This window comes from Crocodylus siamensis, chromosome 1 (assembly GCF_052110815.1).
Source record: "Crocodylus siamensis isolate JL-2025a chromosome 1, ASM5211081v1, whole genome shotgun sequence".
Lineage (NCBI taxonomy): Eukaryota > Metazoa > Chordata > Crocodylia > Crocodylidae > Crocodylus > Crocodylus siamensis.
The window spans coordinates 376,975,609-376,997,977 of NC_143395.1; the positions used below are offsets into that span (position 1 = coordinate 376,975,609).

The window sequence follows — 22,369 nt, forward strand, 5'->3', positions numbered from 1 at the left end:
CTGTTAAAATGTAAGTTTGCTTATGCCCAATAACTAAAAGAAAGGTGTCTGTGGGGCCTTTTGGGACCTCGGGTTGCACAGCAGATGTGTGGTGGTTTCCTGAATGCAAGTCATCCGTAACTGCTGTGTTTACGTGTCTAAAGGGATGGTCCCTCTTTGGAAAACAAGCCTACCAGAAAATGAACGCAGGTCTTCACAGGGTAGGTGCATGCCTCAGTCAGAAGACTACTGCGGGTTTCGCTCTCTCTCCTCACAGATGAAAACATGGGTCATAGGCTATTTAAGTGACTGGCCTGTCTTAGGTGCCTAACTTCAGAAGAAACATGATAGCTGGGCTTGTTGAAGGGTTTCATCCCCTGCTGCAATCACCAGGGGTTACACTTCTGCTTGCAGTCGTGGGCAGGGCCTGAAGGCCTGGTCCTTTCCTCCAGGCTGCAAGGACTGTGCCCCCGCGGAGAGCGGCTCACTCCAAACAAGTGAAGGTGACAGAAGCCTGTTCATACAATTACCGGAGATTAAATCGGAGTAGGATGGTTAGAGGAGCAGGACTGGGTCTGGGGGCGTAAGCCACGAGGGAAACCCCGGCCACGACCCCCGCGGGCCGCAGCGCGGACGCCCCCGGCCTGGTTTGGGTTTGGCTGGGTTTGCAGTCGGAAGCCGCGCGGCGGCGGCGAGAGGCCGGGCCCGGGCGGGGCTTCCCATGGGCGCTGCCCCCGCCCGCAGCAGGGGGCAGAGGAGCGCGGGGCGGCCATGGACCAGGGGCTGCTCCGCGCCTTCGGGGGCCTGAGCCTGGGACTGCCGCCCCGGCCCCCGCCCCGGCCCCGCCGCCGCCGCCGCGCGCTCGTCCTGCTGCGCGGCCTGCCCGGCTCCGGCAAGAGCTCGCTGGCCAGGTAACTCGCACCGCCCGAGGGGGAGCGGGGGCGAGCCCCGCACTGACGTCCGCACCGCACAGGCGCGGCGGGTGCCGGCTGCCCTGCGCGCTCGGGCCGGGCCGCAACGCGCCTGGCGGAGAAAAGCGGCGTGGACCCGCTCCGGGTGGGCCAGCGCATCTGAGCGCCTCAAGCCTAGCAGGGGGCGCGGGGTTTGGGTTTCCTGACAGCCCCAGCAGGGGACCGGCTCGCTCCAAGCTTCCCTTGATTTTGCTCCACAATTTGTTTCTGTGTCTTTTCTTTTCCCCTGAGCCAGCCTGCTCAGAGCCTCTTCTCCAGTTGGCTGAATCGCAACACACTGCATTGTCAGTGAGCCGGGCACTTGCGTTGGTGTAGACAGTGTTTACGAGGCTGTTTCTGATGATGCTGCAGAGCAGGGGTGGCCAACCTGCGCACGAGAGCCACGTGTGGCACTGGCAGCCTGTCGGTGTGGCGCACGGCGGATCAGGAAGGTCTGGCGGCACAGCAGCAGACTGGGCCAGAAACAGCGGAGCGGGAGCTGGGGCAGGAGGCACAAGCCAGCGAGCAGAGTAGAGCAGGCGGGGCACGGGGATCAGAGTGACATTTGGGGTGGGATCTGGGGCTAGTTTGCAGCACACCTGCCAAAAGGGTTGGCCACCAGTCATAGAGAAGTAGGGAAGGGACCATCTAATCCAGTGGTTCTTTTGTACCAGGACCTATTTGTAAACATTGATGGCTGGTCCCGACCCAGTGCCCCAGGTCCCAGCCCCATTGTGTGGGACAGGGGTAGGTGTGTGGGCATGGGGCCCCCAAGCACCCCCTCATAGGCCTGCCAGGGAAAAGCCACCGTTTCCCATGTTTTTCTCCTTTAAAAGAGAATCCATTTTTAAAGTTTGTTGACAACCGTTTCATATAGCCAGGAACCTTTGGCTTTGCTCCCAGCAGGAGCATTGGCATACCCCAGGAAAGGTTGGCCCCTGCTGTCATAAAGTTTTCTTAGGGTAAAGTTTACTTTTTTTCCAGATAGATTCTCAAGGGCAATGTTGAGGCCTTTTGTACATTAAAATGATAACAAAGATAAAAAAGGCAAGGGACTTGTTTTCAACAAAAAGCCTTTTTCATATACAGGATGTTATCTAGCATACTTGATTTCAGTTTGCTTACTTTAGAAAGACCAATGTAAAATAAACAAATGGAAATTAATATCCAAGCCCTCAAGTAAAATGTGCAAGATGTATGCGGAGCTGAAATAAAAGTGCACACGTTAAGGAAACAATGTAACTAAGCTTATTATTTGGCAGTTTGTTTCTTTATGAAAAATTATGAATTTACTAAATGATTTCTAATTTATTACCTGACGAATTTTGAAGCAGCAATGAAAAGTGGGCAGTATTATTTAACTTAAGATAGCCCTCTTTTACCTGTCAGTCAAAGAAAGCAGGGCTCTGTACATACCATCTACAACTATTTTTTTCATAAAGATCATGATTTAAAGGGGTAAGAGGTAGACAGAAGCCAAGACAGCATACTGGAGAATGAAAGTTAAAACACAATCCATTTATCAACATGGAAAGGCTGTTTTTTTCCGGATATGTTGTTACCCATTTTATTGCCACAGTGATAACAGGCTGGCAGAAAGTTATTGCTTCTCATTACTCATGTATACCACCATATTTTTATTATGAGCAGTTGAAGCTGGGGCTGTATGTTCATGCTACTACATATTCTCTATAAACGTAGGGACATCCAAGGAGATTATAGGCTCTGGACACAATTCAAGATCTTGTTTGAAGACCTCAAGGGGCTTTTGGTGCAGAAAGTTACCTTGATAATAAAGGTCTTGCTTTGTCAGTACTTAGACTGTGATGATCCCTAAGTTCTTTGCACAGACCAAGGGTAGATTGTTCTCAAATAAGGTGAAAATAAAGCAACAATATGCAGAAGTACCACTAGCATAGTTAGAATTTTGGACATAAAAGTCATTCCGTGAACCTGACACTTTTTCAGAGATTAGAAGGAAGATTCTATATATAGTATATATACATATATATACACACACACATATACATATCTGTCTATCTATTTATGTTATGTATGATACTCCTCATTTACTTCTCTTCCCTGCATCCATTTTTACAGAAACCATAGCACAGAGGGAAAACGCACACATACACACACACACAGACATTTTATTTGTCGATTTGCTGTATTGCCCTTGCTAAGTCACATACTCTGTGCTACAGTTTCTGTAAAATGGAGACGGTGTTTCCAAAGCAGAAGGAGGAAGCAGAGAAAAATGGCTGGAAAGGCAGGAAAGAGGAGTAAATGAAGGGCTGAGGAGAAGGAAGAGATAGGAAGAAGGGAGATCGGTCCAGAGACAGCAGGTCAGATTACAAGACTGTCTTGGCTTCATGCTCTAAGGCAGGGGTTTTCAACCTTTTTTGGTTGGTGTACCCCCAGCGGCTGATCAGTGAGTGGGGGTGGAGGGCGGAAAACCAGAAATGCCGGCAGCATTTCCCAAGGGGCCAAGTACCTCCCAGGGTACGTGTACTCCTGGTTGACAACCCCTGCTCTAAGGGCTAGAGAATTTAGGGGACTTAGTACTAAGTCCCTCAAAGAAGGTTATACCTAGTGTATTTCTGTACCTCAGGTAGACTGAAGGAAGAGTTGGATGCCACCTTCCCTTGTGCTGCATGACTTGTGGAGGCATCTTTCAAAAACCGTAATGGAGCATGTAGGAAAGAAGAAGTGGAATAGATGTCAAGGAGGGTGTAACGTACCAGGCAGTGTGTACAAATAAGGTCGTCCATTGGATGGCTTTACTCGAGGTGGTTTCATAAATCCTAATATTGTTACAGTTCTTTACATAAGTTCAGGTGGTAGACGCCTATGCTTTGGCACAAGAAAATCTGTGTGTGTTCTTCATGGATGATTTTAAATAATTCTCTCTCCTGTAATAGTCTTTTCTCCTCCACTCCCCACCAGACACTTTCTTTCTTGGCCGCTTATGCATCATAACCAAAACATTATTGAATCCAGGACTTTTAATTTTACAGAAGCTTGAGGGGGGGAAATTATTTTTGAGATTTGTGATTATCACTCGATATTAAGTTGGATTGACAGTGCAAAAAAACCTAGAAATTTTACTTTTTTCCTTCCTTCCTACCCCAGTTGGAATGGGTGGTTGAAAATCTGTGGCATTAATTTGATCATGTCTTTCAGGCTGCAGACAGATGTAACTTTCAACCTCTTTAAAAGGGGAGTGGGGGTTGCTGTTCTGGATCATGAATCAGCTGTTGCACTGCAGTTGTAATGTCTGCCTGCTCCTGGAGAGATACAAGTGAGCTAAATCACTGTAACCTTAATCCTGACTGAAACAGGATTAAAGTTGCAATGGTTTTGTTATACTTGCACCATTTTAGGAGTCTGCAGATATCATAGTTGCATCATACAATGTGTACTCTCCCCTTTTAAAGAGATCAAAAGTTAAGTCTGTCCAGAGCCCAAGGCAGTAATGACTTGTCATTCCAACTGCTTTGAATATGGAGTGAAAGGCTTAAGCACTGAGCTTGCCCTAGAGTTATAAAGGCTACGAACTGTTCTTTTCTTCTGAAACCCTATTGTTAGATAGCACAATGTTAGGGTCACACTGTAATGAATTTTGGTTCTGCCATGTCATACCATGCTCAGAAAATCTTGATCTATTTTCTATTCCTTTGCACAAACTTGACTACTTTGAGAATTCAGGATTTTTTCCCATGAGACTCCATAATACAATAACTTCCTTCCAAACCAACTTCTGGTTACAGACACAGAGATACCGTTGCTAGTTTTCACTAGCATCATTGGCTGTTTATCCATCATGTTACTCTTTCAAATACAGAATGTTATTATTTAATGGAAATTTGTCTAAGGGAATTGTGAGCAGAATTTTCAACCTGAGTGCCCAAAAAGTTAGGTACCTGAATGAGTTACCTGATTTGCAGAGATGCTAAATGTACACACAGCCTTTCTTAACCTTAGTCTACATCTTCAGATGAACATCAAAGTGAGCTGATGTTTCACATCTTGTCTGAAAACAAAAACAAAAGCAACTATCCTGGTGCTTACATATATAATTTAGGTACCGAACTGTGGAAACTTCCAATACACCTTCACATTTTTGTTGTACCTCCACAACTTCAGTATCACTTGGAACAACTGAAATAAGTGCACTGCACTTGCACAAACTGAAAATCCTGAAAGGGAAGTTCTCTTAATAACTACACTTACTAATATAGAAAGAAGCGGAAGTCACAGTAGGATGATTTGCAACAAAGCATGTTGAAGCAAACGGTAATGAAGGTATAGCAGACTGAGGCAAAGTATGCCATTCTAACTGTTGTAACACATTAAAACATTTCTAGTACACCTCATTTTATAAACATGCACCAGCTACTTTGCCTGCATTCTGAGCACTGTTTGGGTTAGATTAGTTTTCAATGGGTTTAAGCCAAACTAGTGCCAAGGTAAACTATTAAAATATTGCAGACAGCCCTTACATTTCTGCTTGGCAGCGTCCCATTCACCTTTCCAAATCAACCGGAATCCTTTGCCTCTGATAGCTGTGCCAGACTTGGGAGACAGGTATGCCAAGCATACTGCAAATTCAGTAGATCATAGAGAAGTAAGGCTGGAAGGGACTTCAAGAGATCATCCAGTCCAGCTGGATTTAAAGAGTAATGCTAGTGTAGACAAGAGAAGAGTGGAAGGGTTGTTACACTTCAGTACAGCTGGTCTGGATGAGAGCACTGGACTGTTATGGTACAGTAATGAGCAGTTCAGTGTTCCTGTGCAAATAGAGTACTAATGTTACAGCCTAGGAAATGTCTACAAGCCTTAGGTTACATCTGACCATGAGTCAGTACATATTGAATCACTGGTGTCTGTGCCCGCAGCTTCCATTAAGTTATACACATTTAGTCAGTAGATGGAGGCTGCAACCAAAGGAGCAAAAGTTAAATCCTGTTGCTATGAATGTATATTAAATATCTGCACAGAACTCAAAACAACACATATCTATTGATGGGATCCAAGGCTAAGATGAGTGCTAAAGGGCCTGGGCCGAAAAGGAGATGTTGATTGAACCAAAAGCCTTCTCTATATCAGCTGTACCACTGTCAGACAGAATGTGAGCTGGCAAGAAAGCTGGGGTATGGACATGGACAGCTTTTGCTACGTAACTGGATACCTTACTTGTAGACATGGCAGTGCACAAGAGAAGTGGAAATTTGGGACCCTGCATCTTTCCTACCTACTGTTCCCTCCCTCCTCACTGTCCACCAAAGGAAAACACTGATCTGTATGGACCATCGTAAGTGAAATTGCTCCATGAGGAAATTCAGTGCCTTTTCCAGGAAGATTTTGTGGGGCAGGGGCGTTATGCGTGAAGCAAAGAGTTACTTTAAAAATAATTAAAATGAGGTTGCAATCACAAAACCTTCAGGAATAATAATTAGTTGGGAGGAAAGATTTGAATCAAAGGCAAATATGAGAAAAGAGGCTGTGGATATCAGGAACTTATGAGGTCAAAGGAAGGAAATTAAAAGTAAAGGAAATTAATCCCAACAAAACAGAGACATTGACATTATAACTTTGTTAAGTAGGACCTGGAAGGTTAAAAAAAATTACCCTAATGGTAAGAATAAGTCAACATCAGACAAAAGGATAGTTGGTAAGATGGTGAGCTGGATGTGTGTGTGCTGGAGAGAATAAATACATATAAATGCAAAAAAGCCCCGCTGAAGCGCCTGATGTATACAGACACTGGAGAGCCAGGTCAAACTAATGTGATGCCTCTTCCAGTAAAGTGTCGGGTTTTGGGGTTTTTTTCACGTCTGTCTGATCATTGATTAATTTCTGTAAATTGGACATCATCTAAGCTAATCCAGTGCTTGTTTTCTTGAAATGGCTAGTACTGTATCACCTGCACAAAGTGAAGCTGTCTTGCCACAGAAGTCAGTGCACCAGCCATACTATTTCATAGATTTCATAGACATTAGGGCTGGAAGGGACCTTGGAAGATCACTGAGTCCAGCCCCCTGCTCAAAGGGCAGGAAGTCAGCTGGGGTCATAGGATCCCAACAGGATAAGCATCCAATTTGCTCTTGAAGGTGTTCAATGTAGGTGCTTGAACCACCTCCAATGGCAGGCTGTTCCAGACCTTGGGGACTCGGACAGTAGAGAAATTCTTCCTTATGTCCAGCCTGAAACAGTCTCACAGTAGTTTATGACCATTCGACCTTGTCATCCTTTGGGGCCCTCTGGTGAACAAACGTCCCCCCAGATACTGGTTGTCACCCCCGATAAACTTACAGGTGGCCATCAGATCACCCCTGAGCCTACGCTTTTCCAGGCTAAAGAGCCCCATGGCTCTCAGCCTGTTATCATAAGGTCTATTTTCGTGACCTCTGATCATGTGCATGGCTCTCCTCTGGACTCTCTCAAGCTTCTCCACATCCTTTTTGGATTGTGGGCCCCAAAACTGGACGCAGTACTCCAGCTGTGGCCTCACAAAGGCCGAGTACAGGGACAAGAGGGACATCTTTGGATTTGCTTGAGAAGCATCTATGGATGCAAGCCAGCGTTTTGGTCACTTTAGTAGCTGCAGGATCGCATTGCAGGCTAATGTTCATCTTGTGGTCAATGATGACCCCCCAAGTCTCTTTCTTCCGTAGTGCTAGCCAGCGTAGCACTGCCGAGCCTATAAGCATGCTGCAGGTTTTTCCTCCCAAGGTGGAGAACCTTGCATTGTTCCGTGTTAAACACCATCAGGTTCTCGTCCACCCATTTGCTGAGCCTGTCCAGGTCAGCCTGGATCACCCGCCTGTCTTCTGGTGTGGATGCTTTGCCCCAAATTTTGGTGTCATCAGGGAACTTGGCCAGTCTGCTCCTGACTCCAGTGTCCACATCATTAATGAAGATGTTGAACAATATGGGTCCAAGGACAGAGCCTTGGGGGATCCCGCTGGTCACAGGGCACCATGATGACTGACTTCCATCAATTACTACCCTCTGGGTCCGACCACGGAGCCAATTTCCCAGCCTGCGGATCATGGTGGACACAAGGCCACAATTGGCCAGTTTCGCCAAGAGGTGATCATGGGATACCAGATTGAAGGCTTTTTTGAAGTCAAGATACATGACATCAGTCTCTTCTCCCTTGTCTAGGTGATAGGTCACCTAGTCGTAGAAGGAAATGAGATTGGTCAAGCAAGACCTACCCACAACAAACCTGTGCTGGCTATCCCTTAGGATGTTGGCGTTGGCCAGTCCATTAAGGATGGCCCCTTTAATAAACTTTTCTAAGATCTTCCCCGGGATAGAGGTCAGGCTGATGGGCCTATAGTTAGCCAGATCCACTTTCCCCTCTTTCTTGAAGATAGGCTCCACATTGGCCTTCTTCCAGTCTTCGGGCACTACACCAGAGCGCCAGGAGTTCTCAAAGATCCGTGCCAGGGGCTGGGCTATGATGCTCGCCAGCTCCTTAAGTACCCTGGGGTGCAGATTGTCAGGGCCAGCTTCTCAAGATGATGTTCCTTCATAAGGTCAGCATTAATGGAGGGCAGGGGATCTCCCTCACCTGGACCCTCCCTGTCCTGGGACTGATTAAAGACCAAGGCTGGCTTTTTCCTGGGCGTCAGTTGTCAGTTGCCCCATCTGGTTCAGCAGGGGTCCAATGTTGCCCTTGCTTTTCCTCTGGCTCCCCACATATCTGAAAAAGGACTTTTTATTGTCCTTGATGCTAGAAGCTAGTTGGAGTTCAGTTGCAGCCTTGGCTTTCCTGGTTTGCTCCCTGCAGGACCGGACCAGTGCAGAATAATCCTCCTCGGAGGTGAATCCCATCCCCCATCCTTTGTAGGCCTTTCTTTTTAGTGGCAGATCACCTCCTCAGTCCCCCTCAGGATGGAGTCTCCCAAAACAAACATCTTACGTTATGTCTTGGGGAGAGCAGGGCAGTTGAGCCTGGGTTGCCTCTGGGAGCTGGCAACTCAGCAGGCTCTGCTGGAACAGCAAGAGGTGCGTACCTGTTGCTAAGCTCCGGTGGGGCAGGGGCCTTGGTGCAGCAGGCCTTGGGGACCTTGACCACTTTGGTCCATGCCCCTACCTGGACAGACTGGGAGATCCTGGAGTCCTCCTTTGTCCTGGAGGGAGATGGTGGTCTACCCTCCAGCTCCTCGGGGAGAAGGGCCTGGCACTAGGAGTCAATCTCCTGCTTGCAGTCCCTGATGGCACGCTGTCTCTGGACTGTGGCCTGGAGCAGACCTCACAGGGGGAGGTAGCTATGCTCCTGGCCGCCAGAGGCTCTGTCTGCGTGGAGGCCGGGACCATGGGCTCCGTCTGGGTGGCCGTCTCTGAGGTGCCGGGGGGGGGGGGCGCAGAGCCCGAGGGGACCCTCGGGGTGCGGCACGTGCCCATCCGTGTCATGCCTCTGGTAGGCTGGCTACGGCTGGGACTGTCTACTCTGGGGGGTTCGCAGGCAGGGTCTCAGGCCCTCCCGTGCACCCTCCTATGCGAATGCGCTAACCTCACGCGCCGGCAGGCAAGCGTACCTGTTTTCACAGCCTGTTCGCGTAGCTCCCTGTGGGGCTGGGCGAAGTAGGGGCCTGGGTGGGGCTTGACCCGGCCCGGCTCCAGTCAGCTGCCTCCTTCCACTCAGAGGGGGATTAACCCCCTCACCACGGGTCCCACTTGCCTCTGGCTGTGCTGGGGGTCGGTGGGGGGGGCTCCGTGGCTGCTGGGGGGTGTCTGGGGGTCTTCAGGGGAGCGGGGGGACGGTGGGCTTTCACCCGTGCATCTCTCGCCGCTCTGGAGCCTAACTGGGGCTTTTATTACCTCTGGCTAATTCCAAACGGGGCCATAGAGTCAGTGCAGGTAATGATTTTTTACTAGTGAACTTGAAACCTGCTGGTCCCGCTACACAGAAAATAGGAATAAACTGGTAAGGGATTCCCAGTGCGTTGTTTTGTGTTTTATCAGCCTAAAGGAAAAACCTTCACACATTTGGACATGAGGGTAAGAAAACCTGTGTGCATATTGCTGCAGCTTCCCTAAGACGTGCCAGACTCCTGGGAATTTCCATAATGGATTCCTTTTGGAAATCTCCAGCAATCTACCGCTACCACCTGCACTTTGATCAGGAATGTACCACAGACCTAGGGAAAATGAGTACTGCTCATAGTGAACAGATTATATGGATATAGGGCTTCACCTTATAGTGCTATCAGCTTCAGACTAGGGGTGTCATAAACTGGATCCAGACCACAAGTATCTTTACTGAATGCATTCAGACCCACATCCAGTGGCAGGGCAAGCAGTGTTGGCATGAGTGGTATCACAGCCACTGGGGAGGGGAGCCACATGTAGCCATTGCTCATCCTGCTGCTTCCAAAATGCAGCAGAGGTGCTCCATGCCCACAAATTTGGCAGCAGTGCCTCCCTCACTTGCTCTGCCCCTGCCAAATTCCCAGTCCCTCTAGGAGCCCTATGAGCAGAATGACATGGTAGTGCAGGTCAGATCTGGTCAGTGGACCATAGTGGGCCACCCCAGCTATAGACAATGCTAAATATACGTGAAAAAATATTTTTAAAGTGTAAAATTAAAAAACAAAAAAAACCACATGAAAAGATGAAGGATAGCTAATCATATAATCACATAACTAATGTATATAGTTGATCTCAGACCAATTAGCCTGCCCTTGGTCTCTGGAAAGATCATGGAGCAGGTCCTTAAAAAATCTATTTCAAACCATTTGGAAGAGAATCTGTCAGTGCAGGATGAACCCATCCTGCATGGGTCATCACAAGCAAGTCACATCTGACCAACTATTCTTTCTATGCTAAGGTAACAGGTTCTGCGAATGTCAGGGGAAGAGCAGTGGATGTGATACACTTTCACTATAGGAAGGCTTTTGATATGGTCTTCCATGACATTCTCATTGATAAACTAAGCATATATAGACTATTTGACAGTACTATAAGATCAACATGTAACTGGTTAGATCATTGTGCTCAATGAATAGTCATCAATAGCTCAGTGTCTAGTTGGGAGGAGTTATTAAGTGGGGTTCCCAGGGGCCTGTCTGCCGACTCTTGTTTGACATGATCATTAATGATTTGGAGAAATTTGCAGGTGATACCAAGTTGGGTGGCATGGAAGACACTCTGGAAGGTAGGGCTAGGACCCAGAATGACTTGGCTAAACGATAGAATTGGTTCCAAATCAATCAGATGGGATTCAGCAAGGACAAGTAAAAAGTTCTACACTTGGGACAGAATAATTGTGTGCACACATACAGACCAGGGAACAGCTGGCTAGGCTGCAGTACTGTAGAGAACCTGTGGGTTACAGTGGACCATAAACTAAATATGTGCCAACAGTGTTTTCTTCTGTTGCAAAAAACCCCAATTTCCCCCTCCCCCACAGCCTCCCCCCAAACCCAAACCAAAAAACCCTTCAACCCAATAGCATGCTGGGTTGTATTAACAGGAGTATCACTTGGAAAACAAGGGAAGTGAGTTGTCTGCTTTATTCAGCATGGGTGCAGCCTCAGTGTGTCTAGTTTGTGGCCCTACCCTTCAAGAAGATGTGAATAGCTTGGAAAGTCTAGCAGAGGCTGACAAAAATTATTACTGGTCTTGGAAGCATGATTTATGAGGAAAGGCTGAAAGAACTAGGGTATTTAGTCTGGAGAACAGAAGACTAAGGGTGCATGTGTTGACAGTCTCGATGTACCTGAAGGTACTTTTCTCTGCAGCTGTGAGACTAGGAGCAATAACCTCAAGCTTCAGTAGAGGAAATTGAGGTTGGAGATTAGGAGGAACCTCCTGACTATGAGGGTGATCAGGCATTGGAACAGACTACCTAGAGCAGTTACGGACTCACCATCTCTGAAAATTTTCAGGAAAGGTAAGAGAGACATGGCCGGGACTGATCCTGCCTTGAGCAGAGGTTGGACTAGGTAACTTCAAGAAAACCCTTCCAGCTCTACTTTCCTATGATCCTAGTAAAATTAAACAAATGAAAAATTCAGTAGTATAACAAGACATTTGTCAGTAGAACTGTTTTGGCATTATTAGAAATAAAAGGAAATAGGAAAATCTTGACTACTCATGTGAATAAGTGAAATAAGATCAGTGTTGCAACGAAAATGGGGTAGGAAAGAAGAAAGAAAGAAACCATGAAAAAGTGAAAGAAACAAATGAAAATTCATATCCTCCTTGTTGTCATCAAACCATGCCCTCCCCCCCAGTCTGTGGAAAAGTTGGTGGTTTCTTTATGTTCAGAAATTCCTTTTTAAAGGAAACGAGTTGCACTATCGGGTCGCACAATCCTTCCCTTGTGTTTCTGTGAGATTACAGAAAACTTTTTTGTAATTTACAAGCATTTCTCCAGCCAGCTCAGATAACCACATTTGTTACATGTTAAAAGTCCATTGTAGATTTCTCTGTTAATTTAAAGGACAGTGTGAAAAATACATCATTTCTCTATTCCTGTGCTGTAATCATACCAAAAATAGAGCAGTTTCAAGTTCTCTCTAAATTATGGACTTATGTAATGAAAGCTATATGCAGTGTGCAGAACATTCAAATGACTTGATTTGAACTTATATGATAAAAGAATATATTTAAATGTACTAATATTTTACTTCCCATTTTTCAGACAACTGAAACATGAATTCTCCAGTGCTGTGATTCTTAGCACTGATGACTTTTTCATCCAAGATGGCATCTACCAGTTTGATCACAGATTGCTAGAGGAAGCACATACATGGAACCAAAAGAGAGGTGAATCAAAACAGTTCCTAGTTTTCTTAGAGCATTAATGGACTTCCTCAGTCTATCTAAATACCTGCACAGTCCTCAAAAACCACAGTGTCTCAACACAGTATACTGCACTATTTTGATTCTCTAGGAAGAGAGAAAGTGTAATCATGTCTTTCATTGAAGTTTACAGCTTGTCAGTCTTAAAAAAAATCACAGAACTTAGAGCCATTGACTATGGGAAGTGAAATATTCTTTATAGCATGTGAAAAATAAATTATGCTAACTGAACAAATACTGATAAATTCATGGTTCATTTTGTTTTTGAAAACTTTTTAAACAGTAAATGTTTATGGAAGTGCAGAAGCTGGACCTGAGCAAGAGGCATGCAAATGGCAGTACAGTGACAGCATGGTAGAGACGTGTTCGTCCTTCTTTAGATTACAACAGGTTAAACATAAGCCGTTGCTTTAAGCTTAAATTTCCATTTGTGACTTCTGCAGTATATGTGTCTGTTGTCAGGAAGTATACACATTAATTATGAAGTCATTCCTTAAGTTCAGGAGCAGAACAAACCATGACCGTATTTTAGGGAGATGACTGTGATACAGCCTCGTGAGGCAATTGAAACTTGTGAACTTATGTAATGGAATATTATTAAATACCAAATTATATTTGCTAACACTCACGTATGCTTGTGAATATTTTCATTTCCACTGCCATTGCTCACGTAAGTTGAGGAGTGTTCAAAATATGCATCAACCTTTACATTCTTTTTGCTTAAGTTTTACAGTCGAGCAGGAACATCCTCCAGGAATTTTAAAAGCACTTTTTGGTTACTATCAACTATTTGCTTTGAGATGGGTATGCAGAAACACTTTACCAGTGGGTTCACAGACTGCACAAGGGTCTCTTGAAATAGAAAACTCCTTCAGGCCCGAAAGGCCTGGATCCATCAGTTGTCTGGTACTTTTGAGCTTCACTTAATATGTTATATTGCAGCACGCAAAGCAATGGAGAATGGGAGATCCCCGGTTATTATTGATAATACGAACATCCATGCTTGGGAAATGAAGCCATATGTGATCATGGTAGGGAAAATTATGACTTACTCTTGTTGTAAATGCTTAGCCTTGACATCTAAGATGTGATTTGATTGGGAAAAAATATTAAAAGATAAAAGCAATTATTCCTATTTTTGGTCTTCAGGTAATTCAGACAAGTTAATTCTTTGCTAAAGTAAATAAAGAGGCACTTGTGTACTTGTTTTAGCAAAGTATTTAGTTCAGTGAGAGGGAAGTCACTGGAAAAGATTCAGCTTGCCCCATATTCACCAGAGATCAGCCTATAATGTCCCACTTCCCCAAGAGGAGTCTGCTTCCATAATGTTAATTGACAAGCATATTAAAACCCGAGTTTGGCCTTAGCTCATTTTTTGCAGTACATGTCAAGGGTACCCATTAAAGCAATCCAGAGACTGTGTTTTGATCAGTTTTTACTGGTTCTAGGCTAGCTGGACTCTGTGATTGCTTTATTGGCACTCTTCCTATTATGGTTTCACAGTGTGTCCCATTACAATCATGCTTATACATAGCTGTATTACCATGGGTTATCATATGGTCAAAGTTTATCATTTGGGATCTATTTGCTGTTTCCACACAAGGTATAGGAGGTCATAGTGGTTCTCTGTGCCTGAAATGCTGCTATCAACCTTGTGCTTGTGAACAGTTTCTCTAAAGAAACTTCCCAGTCAAGGTTGTGGCCACTCTAGGATGACTACATAGTAAAGGGATTGTAGGCTAGAGGCTGCTAAACTGTGAACAGGTGGCTTCTCCTATTGTCCTGGCTGTTCCTCCTCCTCTTCACCAAAATCACTTTAGAAATACTGAGAGTACTTCAGGTGCCACTTTTCCATTCAAGCAATTACCAAAGGCTCATTGTATAATTGTGAATGGAAGGGAAGAACATTTGAGGGTTTGTACATGGAAAGGAGCTTGTCCATTCTTGGTGAATATTTGAGAATTGAGATATGAGAATCCCTGGTCCAGGTGATGAGGCACACAGTGAATGTTAGTTGGTGGCAGAAGCCTTCTATAAGAACTAGCTGGTAACACTTTTAACATGTGTACACTTTTCCAAATCAGGCACTTGAGAATGGCTATGAAGTTACATTCCGAGAACCAGAAACACAATGGAAATTCAATGTTCAGAAGTTGGCAAGGTATACCTTTTCCCTCTTAATGAATCTGGTTACTTCTCATTTAGTACCATGTTTCAGCTGTGAAAAAAACAGGACTGTAATATGCACTTTCCTCTTCAGATAGTCTAAGACAGTGGTCTCCAAACTTTTTTTGATTGCGCACCCCATCAGTAAAAAAATTTTGAGCACGCACCCCCAGTATATGTATATTTATATAAATATAAATAGAAGTTCTAATATTTTCTTCCCACACCCCAATGGATTGTCTTGTGCACCCCACTTTGGAGACCACTGGTCTAAGAAACAGTCCAATAATGAACTATTCAAGAATAGTGGAGGGATAATTTAATATATTCAACATCAGAAGATACTAGCTGCCCTGACAGGTGTCAGGAAAGCAAAGTCAATTTACATTGTAAGCTCCTATTTGGACTGCAAATTATGGGGGGGCAGGGGAAGAAGAGGAGGAAGAGGAGGGGCATTTGTGCAATGTTTCCTTCAATGGGCTCATGGTTCATGACTAATGCTATGGATCTAGACATTGCAGTAATAAAAATAATAAAATAGTATCTACAGGTTCTGACATGAAATTTAACTACAACATGGCTTCATATAATTTGGGAAGGCAGGTAGTAGGAGAGCAGCTGTTTTAAAAATCAGCAAAAAAATCAGTTCCCAAAGGATTATTTTTATTGGGTCTCAAATAACACATATAAGAGTGTTGTACCCTTCCCTTCTTTCAGCAGTGCTCCCTTCTTTCCTCCCCCTTTCCCTGTCATTTGTATTTAAATTACCTTATTCCTTTTTATTTAGTATCTGCATTTTGCAAGTCCATTCATACCATCTGATGAGGTAGGCTATGAGCCTACCAAAGCTCATGTCTCTCTGAACCAGTTAATCTGCCAGGTGCCACACTGCCCTGCCTACATACAGGATGGATACATTAGTCCCCAAAGCATGTATGTTCTACCTTGTTTGATCTCATAAGCACAATATTGTTTACTTTACATGATTTTTAGATTAAGATGATTTATTTACATGACTGCAATAGCTCAGAACCCTTGTCAAGGAGCCATGCGGTTTCCCATTGTGCTAAGTGCTGTACACACGAATACTGAGGGGGACCGTCCTTGCCTCAGAGAGCTTGTAGTTCAAGCGTCAGGCAGGACTTGACACGGAGAAAAGAGAAGGATGCTTTGAAGATGGGGAAGAGTATGGTAGTAAAATAAAGAGTTTATCAGCAATATATAAGTCTTGGCTCAACACTCGTCTTACCAGTGCCAAATGGGAGTGATTTGCAGGCATGACAGTAGAAATGGGTCTAGTTGGGAGGAGGTATCAAGTATTAATGCCTTGTAATATTTCTTAACTATCTTATGGTTGGTATTTGTTTCATCAATTAGTGAAGGAGCTGGAGAGCTCATAGGCTATCAAGCTTACTAAGTCCAGATTCTTTCTTTAAGATTGGCCTTTCAGGCATGCTCCTCAGGCAGAGACTCCAAACCCAGAGAGGCATGGGTCTAATGCTAGGAAAAAGCCACATCCCAGCTGCCCTACCATTCCAAAACTAATGCCGACCACCAGTACATTGGGACATGCCTTCGCCATGGCTTTGCCATGGTTTACTGTTTCACTTCTTGAGGACTTTGTAACCTTTAAAGCAAAGAACACACAGACTTTACTAACACAAAATACAAGAGATACACTGGTCTACGGCAAAGCACCAAACCCCTGTGTACCAAGACCCTGCCTCAGTTTCCACACCTTGCTTGAGAATCCTTTGGAACCTATGCATCGTTCCTGGAGCCCAGAAACCTTCTGCACCCTTTTTTCTTCTCATCTAAAACTTCTCTTCTTCTGTTCCAAACTCACCTCGCTATAGAGAAACATCCCTTCTAACACTTCTGTCTCGCTTACTTATCCTGAGGTCCTTTCAATCTTCAGTGTTTCATGTTTGTTACAGCAAACAAGTTGTTCAGTCAGTAACCTGTAGTATCCTCCATTGTCCTGCTGGGGCCCTCGATCTGATCTAGACTGTGTATGGCTGTGCCTCTTTAGACATGGGCAAAAAACAAACATCTCCTCCCCCCCCCGCACAGACCTTGACGGTTGGTCACATACTTGTGGGTTCTCTGCACAAGTATCCATCCTTCTGCAGATGGATAGACAATTGCTCCTGAGGGTTCATTAGCTTCTTGTATCCGTGTAGCAGAAACCATGATGGCAATCAGCATATACATGCTTCCCATGCTCCTCACAGCAGGAGCCATGGACCTTGTTATAGACAATTCACCTAACTTTACATTCTGGCTGCCTACAAAAATATTTAGGTTGTGTGTTATAGTGAAGCAGCCAAAAATAGCTTTGAAAAAATAGCTTTGAGAAACTTGACTGCAGTGCAGTCAAGTGTTGGATCCTGGCTCTTAGAGACAAGAATGGCTGTTTTACTAAATGGAGCAAGAAGTTTAGCAACATCAAGCCAATGCACTTATTAAAGGGTTAAAAAAATTGATTTTTTTATGTTCATTTTGATTCTATAGAAGGAACACTCATCAGGTCCCAAGAGAAAAAATACAGCGGATGAAAGAACAGTACGAGCATGGTGTTACCATTGAAACTGTGCTTCAGTCTGAACAACCCAGGAGAGATGTTGGAAATTGTAGTGGACCAAATGCAGCTCTCAGCACTGGGGCTTACTCCAATTCACATCCAGCATTTTCAAACAGAAGAGCATATGACACACATACGAATCAAAGATACTATAACAGGAGAGGTGGATTTCACAACGTATTTTAGTATTTCACCAATGTATGAAAGACCATTTTGCAATTTTCTAAGCCATTTTTTACTGAGTTTTGGGGGGTTTTTTCATTTTACTAAATCTTTAAATCAGGTATCAATGCTTTTAATTTACATACTGTAATGCAAGAGCATTCAGTTATGGAATCTAAGACTACTGAGCCCACTGTAAACTCTTCCCTTTCCCACTAAACCTGTTTGTTAGTTTTCCTCATTTTGTCATGTCATATCCCTAGACTGTGAATTCTCCAGGGCAGGTTTGGTGCCTGTAACCTGTCATGTTACTTGTATTGCAGCTTGTCTCCCAGACCCACTCTCTTTCTCCTTTTTGCCTTGTGTCCAGTCTCTCACTAAACCAGCCTCTTCTTTGTCTCTAATACTTTCAGTTCCAACCTTTCTTCAAAGTTCTTGGGACCAAACCCTTGTTCAGCCTGTGGTCATTTCTAGTCTCCTCACTTTCTTATGCCTGGTCTCCTGGCTTCACCATTCTTCTCTTTCCAGTTTTCCCAAACCTTAGCTAACAATGTACAGTGCTCTTTGAATCCCTCTATTGGTTTCCTGTCTTACTGCTGTAAAAAGGCTCAACATAACCATCTGCTCACCCATATCTTTTGTTACCTTGATTCAGGCTTTTCTTACTCTTCATTTTACTTTCCACCCCAGCTCCTCCATACACCCAGACAATATCTGTATCTTTATCTGCCAAGTGCTACCTCTTCTCCTTCAGATCCCATTAATAGGCTCTCCTCCCTTTTCTCATTAATAGTCACTGCTTCACTTCTCTTTTCCTGAACTGATAATCTGTATCTCTTGCCTTGTACTGTAAAGTTTTAAGAATAGGGGCATCTTTGTTTTAAAATGTAGTATAAATTAGTGCCATCACATACAATGGTTTATTAATAGTAGAAATAGAAAAAAAAATGTACATAGTGGAGACCATCACAAGCCATGAGAACTTGAGTGATATGTTAAAGACAACTGAATGAGGCACTTGTCTTTCAACCTAAATGCTGACGGGGCAGAGCTTTATTGTGTGCAATGTATGCACTTGGTGCGAAACATCTGTTGGGTATATATTTAACTATGCATCTTTGGATACAGGGAGACTGGTGTGGCTAACAACATCTGATCTTTTTGTCTATTGTCCCAGGCAAGAATATTTCTTAATCAGACTGCTCCATCTTGCTGAACCGTAACTCACCCACCCTGAGTGTCAAATGAGCATTAAGCTTGGTCAAACTTTCCATATCATGCGCACTCCTATGAAACTGTGCTTGCAGAACACAAGGCACAAAGTGAAAATAAAAACATCATGATGGAAAGCAGACTGGTTACAGCCCATGCCAAATCTTGAAGGTGCTAGATGCTGGTTCCATAGCTCCACACTTCAAACCAACAAAAATGTTTTATGAGTTTTGGACAAAATGATGAGTTTTTAAGAGCGATCTTATCACAATATTAGTTAATGCTGCACCCAGGTAGGTTGGACATGCAGAAGAGAGCCGCTGATTTTACTGTTATCTTGCCCTTTTCTGCCTCCATATTTGTCCGTTTCACACCTCTTCCATTATCACATCTCTGGAGCAGGTCCAAGTCCATTATCTTATTTTTTTCGACTTTTAGTGCTATGGACCTTGTACAGACTATTATGTACACGTATATATAAGAAACCATCATAAAGCACACAATAACAAGAATACAGTACTAAAGACAGCAGAGCCAATTGTCTTTCAGCTTTAGAAAACCAAATCTAACTCTGTGTTTAAAGTCAAGTACCAACATCCAAGTTTAGATGACAGAAACAGGTATTTTAGGTACTCAGATGTGAATTTGCAACGGAGCTGTAGGTGTTCTACCTTGAAAAGATGTGAAGTTTGAGAGTTAAATAATCGAGTGCTGTCAAGTGTCTGACCATATGAAATCTCGTTCCTTCCCAGCACACCCAGATGGAAAGTAGGGGTGCACCAGTGAGGTTTTTGGGGCCACTATTGATCCGATTTCCAGTATAGTGTGGGGAGTGGTAAGTGTGTTGCAGGGGAAAGGGAAGGGGGTCAGATCAACTCCTCCCCCGCAGTGAGGGAGGGGGCAGGGGTGCAGGCATGGTTCATCAGGGGTGGGGGGGTGGATTCTGCTGCTGCTTGCACTCCAGGAGGGTGGGGGGGGGGGGCCTGGATCTGCCTGGAGCGAGCAGATGAGCTGCAGCTGTGGGTTGTGCTGGGCCCTGCAGCTGCAGCTCCTCCCTCCCCACAATGAACCACGCCTCCACCATGCACCCTGCCCTGGCTAGGCAGTGCCTGCCTCTTCAGCCCCTCCCCTGCCACGCCCCTTCCCTCCCACATCCCCTTCCACCACGCCAGACTTACCAGCTGGAGGCAGCTCTCCACACTGCTGGGCTCTGCTCCTCAGTGGCTGCACACATGCATGGCATTTATTGGCCAAATTATCTGCCCCATCAGACCGATTTCTGATACAGCCAATTTTCTTTATATCGGTACTGATCCGATATCGGACCAATCTACAGTGCACCTCTAATGGAAAGGTATGTTTCCATACTGTACAAATGGCCTAAGTCATTCTCTCTGATGTACATGGACTTTAAATAAGAGGATAAGGCCACTTTGAGATCCTTCACAGCCATTGTCACATTGTCCTATCAACGTAACAAAATCATTGCTGCCTTCCAACAACTTAACACAACCAAAGCATAGAAAAATAAGGAATATAAACTACACTGGGATTAACATCTCAGATTTCACCTCTTCTGTCCTGATCAGTTTAAGAGAATCCCTGGGATTCTGGATTCAGCCTCTAAACAACCTACACACATTTCTAACTACTCTCCTGATAGTCCAACAAAGCGAACAAGCATTCTAAGCTAAATAATCCCTTAAGTTCCAGATATGGCCTCACTACTGAAATGTCAGGCCTGCAACAACACTGGCATTACTGTAATGCACAAGAAAATAAATGATCTGTAGAGATAATATATTGCAGTGATTCTTACCAAACTCTTGAAAGTTTTATTGCACATGTAAGATTACATTTATTAAACTTTTCCTTTTGAAACAACATTATTGAAGACAAGCAGATACTATATAAATGTTTCTAACATGCAAAGTGTAAAAATATTCATTTACATCCAAAATATATACATTATTATGCACCTGCATTCAATAGTGTTTGCGTTTTTTACGCCTTTGTAGCTTTTTTGGGACTGTGAATAAATTCTCAGTTTTACTTGTATCTTTCTCAAGAGCCTCAGTTCCTTCAGTACTGTTTTGTAAAGCATTTGTTCCTGCAGCAGACATTGGAGAATTATCATGTACAAGGTGGTCTAATGAATCCCTGGATGCAGCACTGATGGTTTTTTCTGTGTAATCAGTTTTCTTTTCTTTGGGCAAATTACACAAGAGTGCTTGTGTATTAATCATTGCAAGTTCTTCATCAGCAATCAAGTCAGTCTCAGCAAGAGGAGTAATTTCATTTGATCTTGTAAGAGTGGTGATGTGAAGAGAGTTGTGGTTTGTTCCCTTCAGTAACTTGCTACACTGGAAATCAGAACTTCGTGGTGGCTGAAATGCCTTTTTCAAAGATGGAGAAACAACTGAACAGACTGGTGTCAATGGGGGAGGAGGAGGGATCTGGCTGAGCAGGTCCATAGCTTTTCTCTTTTTGCAGTTCTTGGGGTGGTTTTCATTAGGAGTATGTGGAGTCATCTTTGCTAAGCCTTGTGGAGCAAGTTTCACATCTGGTTTGCTGACTGACAGTGGGCTTTGATACTTCATTTCACTATTTGGAAAGAATGTCTAGATAAGGAAAGAAAGAAATATATGATTTGTGTGTGTAGACAAGGCCAGAACCCTTCCCATTCATCACAATTAATGCACCAGACTGGCACTCCAGGGGGAATGAAATAACTAAAGTAGTAAACTTGCTAACCAAAAAAAAAAAAAATCAAACACCGTATTAAATTAATTACCTCAATTTGTCACGCAAATAATGTAAAACTGAACCAATAATATTGTGCACCACATGTTTGAGTGAAAGTGACTATCCATCTCAAACTGAAGTTACTACAAAAATCAATATGCATGTAATTCACAGCTTTTTAAGAGAACATTTGGGTCCAGCATACTGTAAATATACAGTAGAAGAAAATGGTAAGAGTATGAAAAGTAGGTATGAAAAAGGCAGCAAGGGCAGAGTTCTGTATTATTTAATGCAGTGGATCCCAATCTTTTTGGACTGTAATCCTAATTCAGGGACCATAACTTGAATGCTTGTTGGCTTGTGGTCACGTCATATATAACATCCAGCCTGAGCCCAGCTAGGGTCATGCCTCTAGGACCTGCAACCCTGTTTTCCAAGACAGAGTTCTTGGTTCCTAGTTCAGGAAACATTGCTCTATTATACTGTATTTACTTGAATGCAGGATGAGGTTGTCCCCAGCAATTTAACATGGGGGTGGAAAACCCCCCTCATCTTAGATCTGAGTACAAGTAGAGGAGGGGGCAGGCAGCTGTTGTGGCTCTGACTGTAGCTGTGATGCCAACCTCGGGCTGGAGTCAGAGCTGCAGCAGCCACCTGGTTCTGCCTCCCTCTCTGCCACCACTTACCATCCCCAGCACCAGCCCTGCTCTGGCCTGGCCACACAGTAGTGGTTGTGGTGGCAGCAGGT

General features: G+C 44.3%; 3 protein-coding genes across 6 annotated transcripts in view; 2 read left to right on the forward strand and 1 right to left on the reverse strand.

Annotated features, from left to right (window-relative positions):
* The window catches only part of N4BP2L2 (NEDD4 binding protein 2 like 2), a 103,572-nt gene extending 90,844 nt beyond the window's left edge, over window positions 1-12,728 (forward strand). The window contains exon 11 of the mRNA XM_090027852.1: window positions 12,592-12,728. The gene's annotated coding sequence lies outside the window, so the exon portion shown is untranslated. The remainder of the gene's footprint in view (window positions 1-12,591) is intronic.
* On the forward strand, window positions 637-20,934 carry N4BP2L1 (NEDD4 binding protein 2 like 1). The gene is made up of 5 exons (XM_090027905.1): window positions 637-890; window positions 12,592-12,716; window positions 13,695-13,783; window positions 14,837-14,913; window positions 17,433-20,934. Exons 1-5 carry the CDS (start codon window positions 751-753, stop codon window positions 17,686-17,688), a joined length of 687 nt encoding a protein of 228 aa, XP_089884031.1. The 5' UTR covers window positions 637-750; the 3' UTR covers window positions 17,689-20,934.
* Window positions 20,680-22,369, reverse strand: part of BRCA2 (BRCA2 DNA repair associated) — a 58,211-nt gene continuing 56,521 nt past the window's right edge. For all 4 annotated transcript variants that reach the window (XM_090027823.1, XM_090027798.1, XM_090027808.1 and 1 more), the window contains exon 27: window positions 20,680-21,497. In XM_090027823.1, coding sequence (XP_089883949.1) covers window positions 20,862-21,497 — 636 coding nt within the window. In that variant the 3' untranslated portion in view covers window positions 20,680-20,861. The remainder of the gene's footprint in view (window positions 21,498-22,369) is intronic.

Excerpts from the sequence above, each read along its gene's own strand:
- N4BP2L1 (XM_090027905.1), top strand. The coding sequence starts at position 751 with ATGGACCAGGGGCTGCTCCGCGCCTTCGGGGGCCTGAGCCTGGGACTG. Across the intron at positions 891-12,591 it reads GGCAAGAGCTCGCTGGCCAG|ACAACTGAAACATGAATTCT; the intron begins GTAACTCGCACC and ends CCCATTTTTCAG. Across the intron at positions 14,914-17,432 it reads AATGTTCAGAAGTTGGCAAG|AAGGAACACTCATCAGGTCC; the intron begins GTATACCTTTTC and ends TTGATTCTATAG.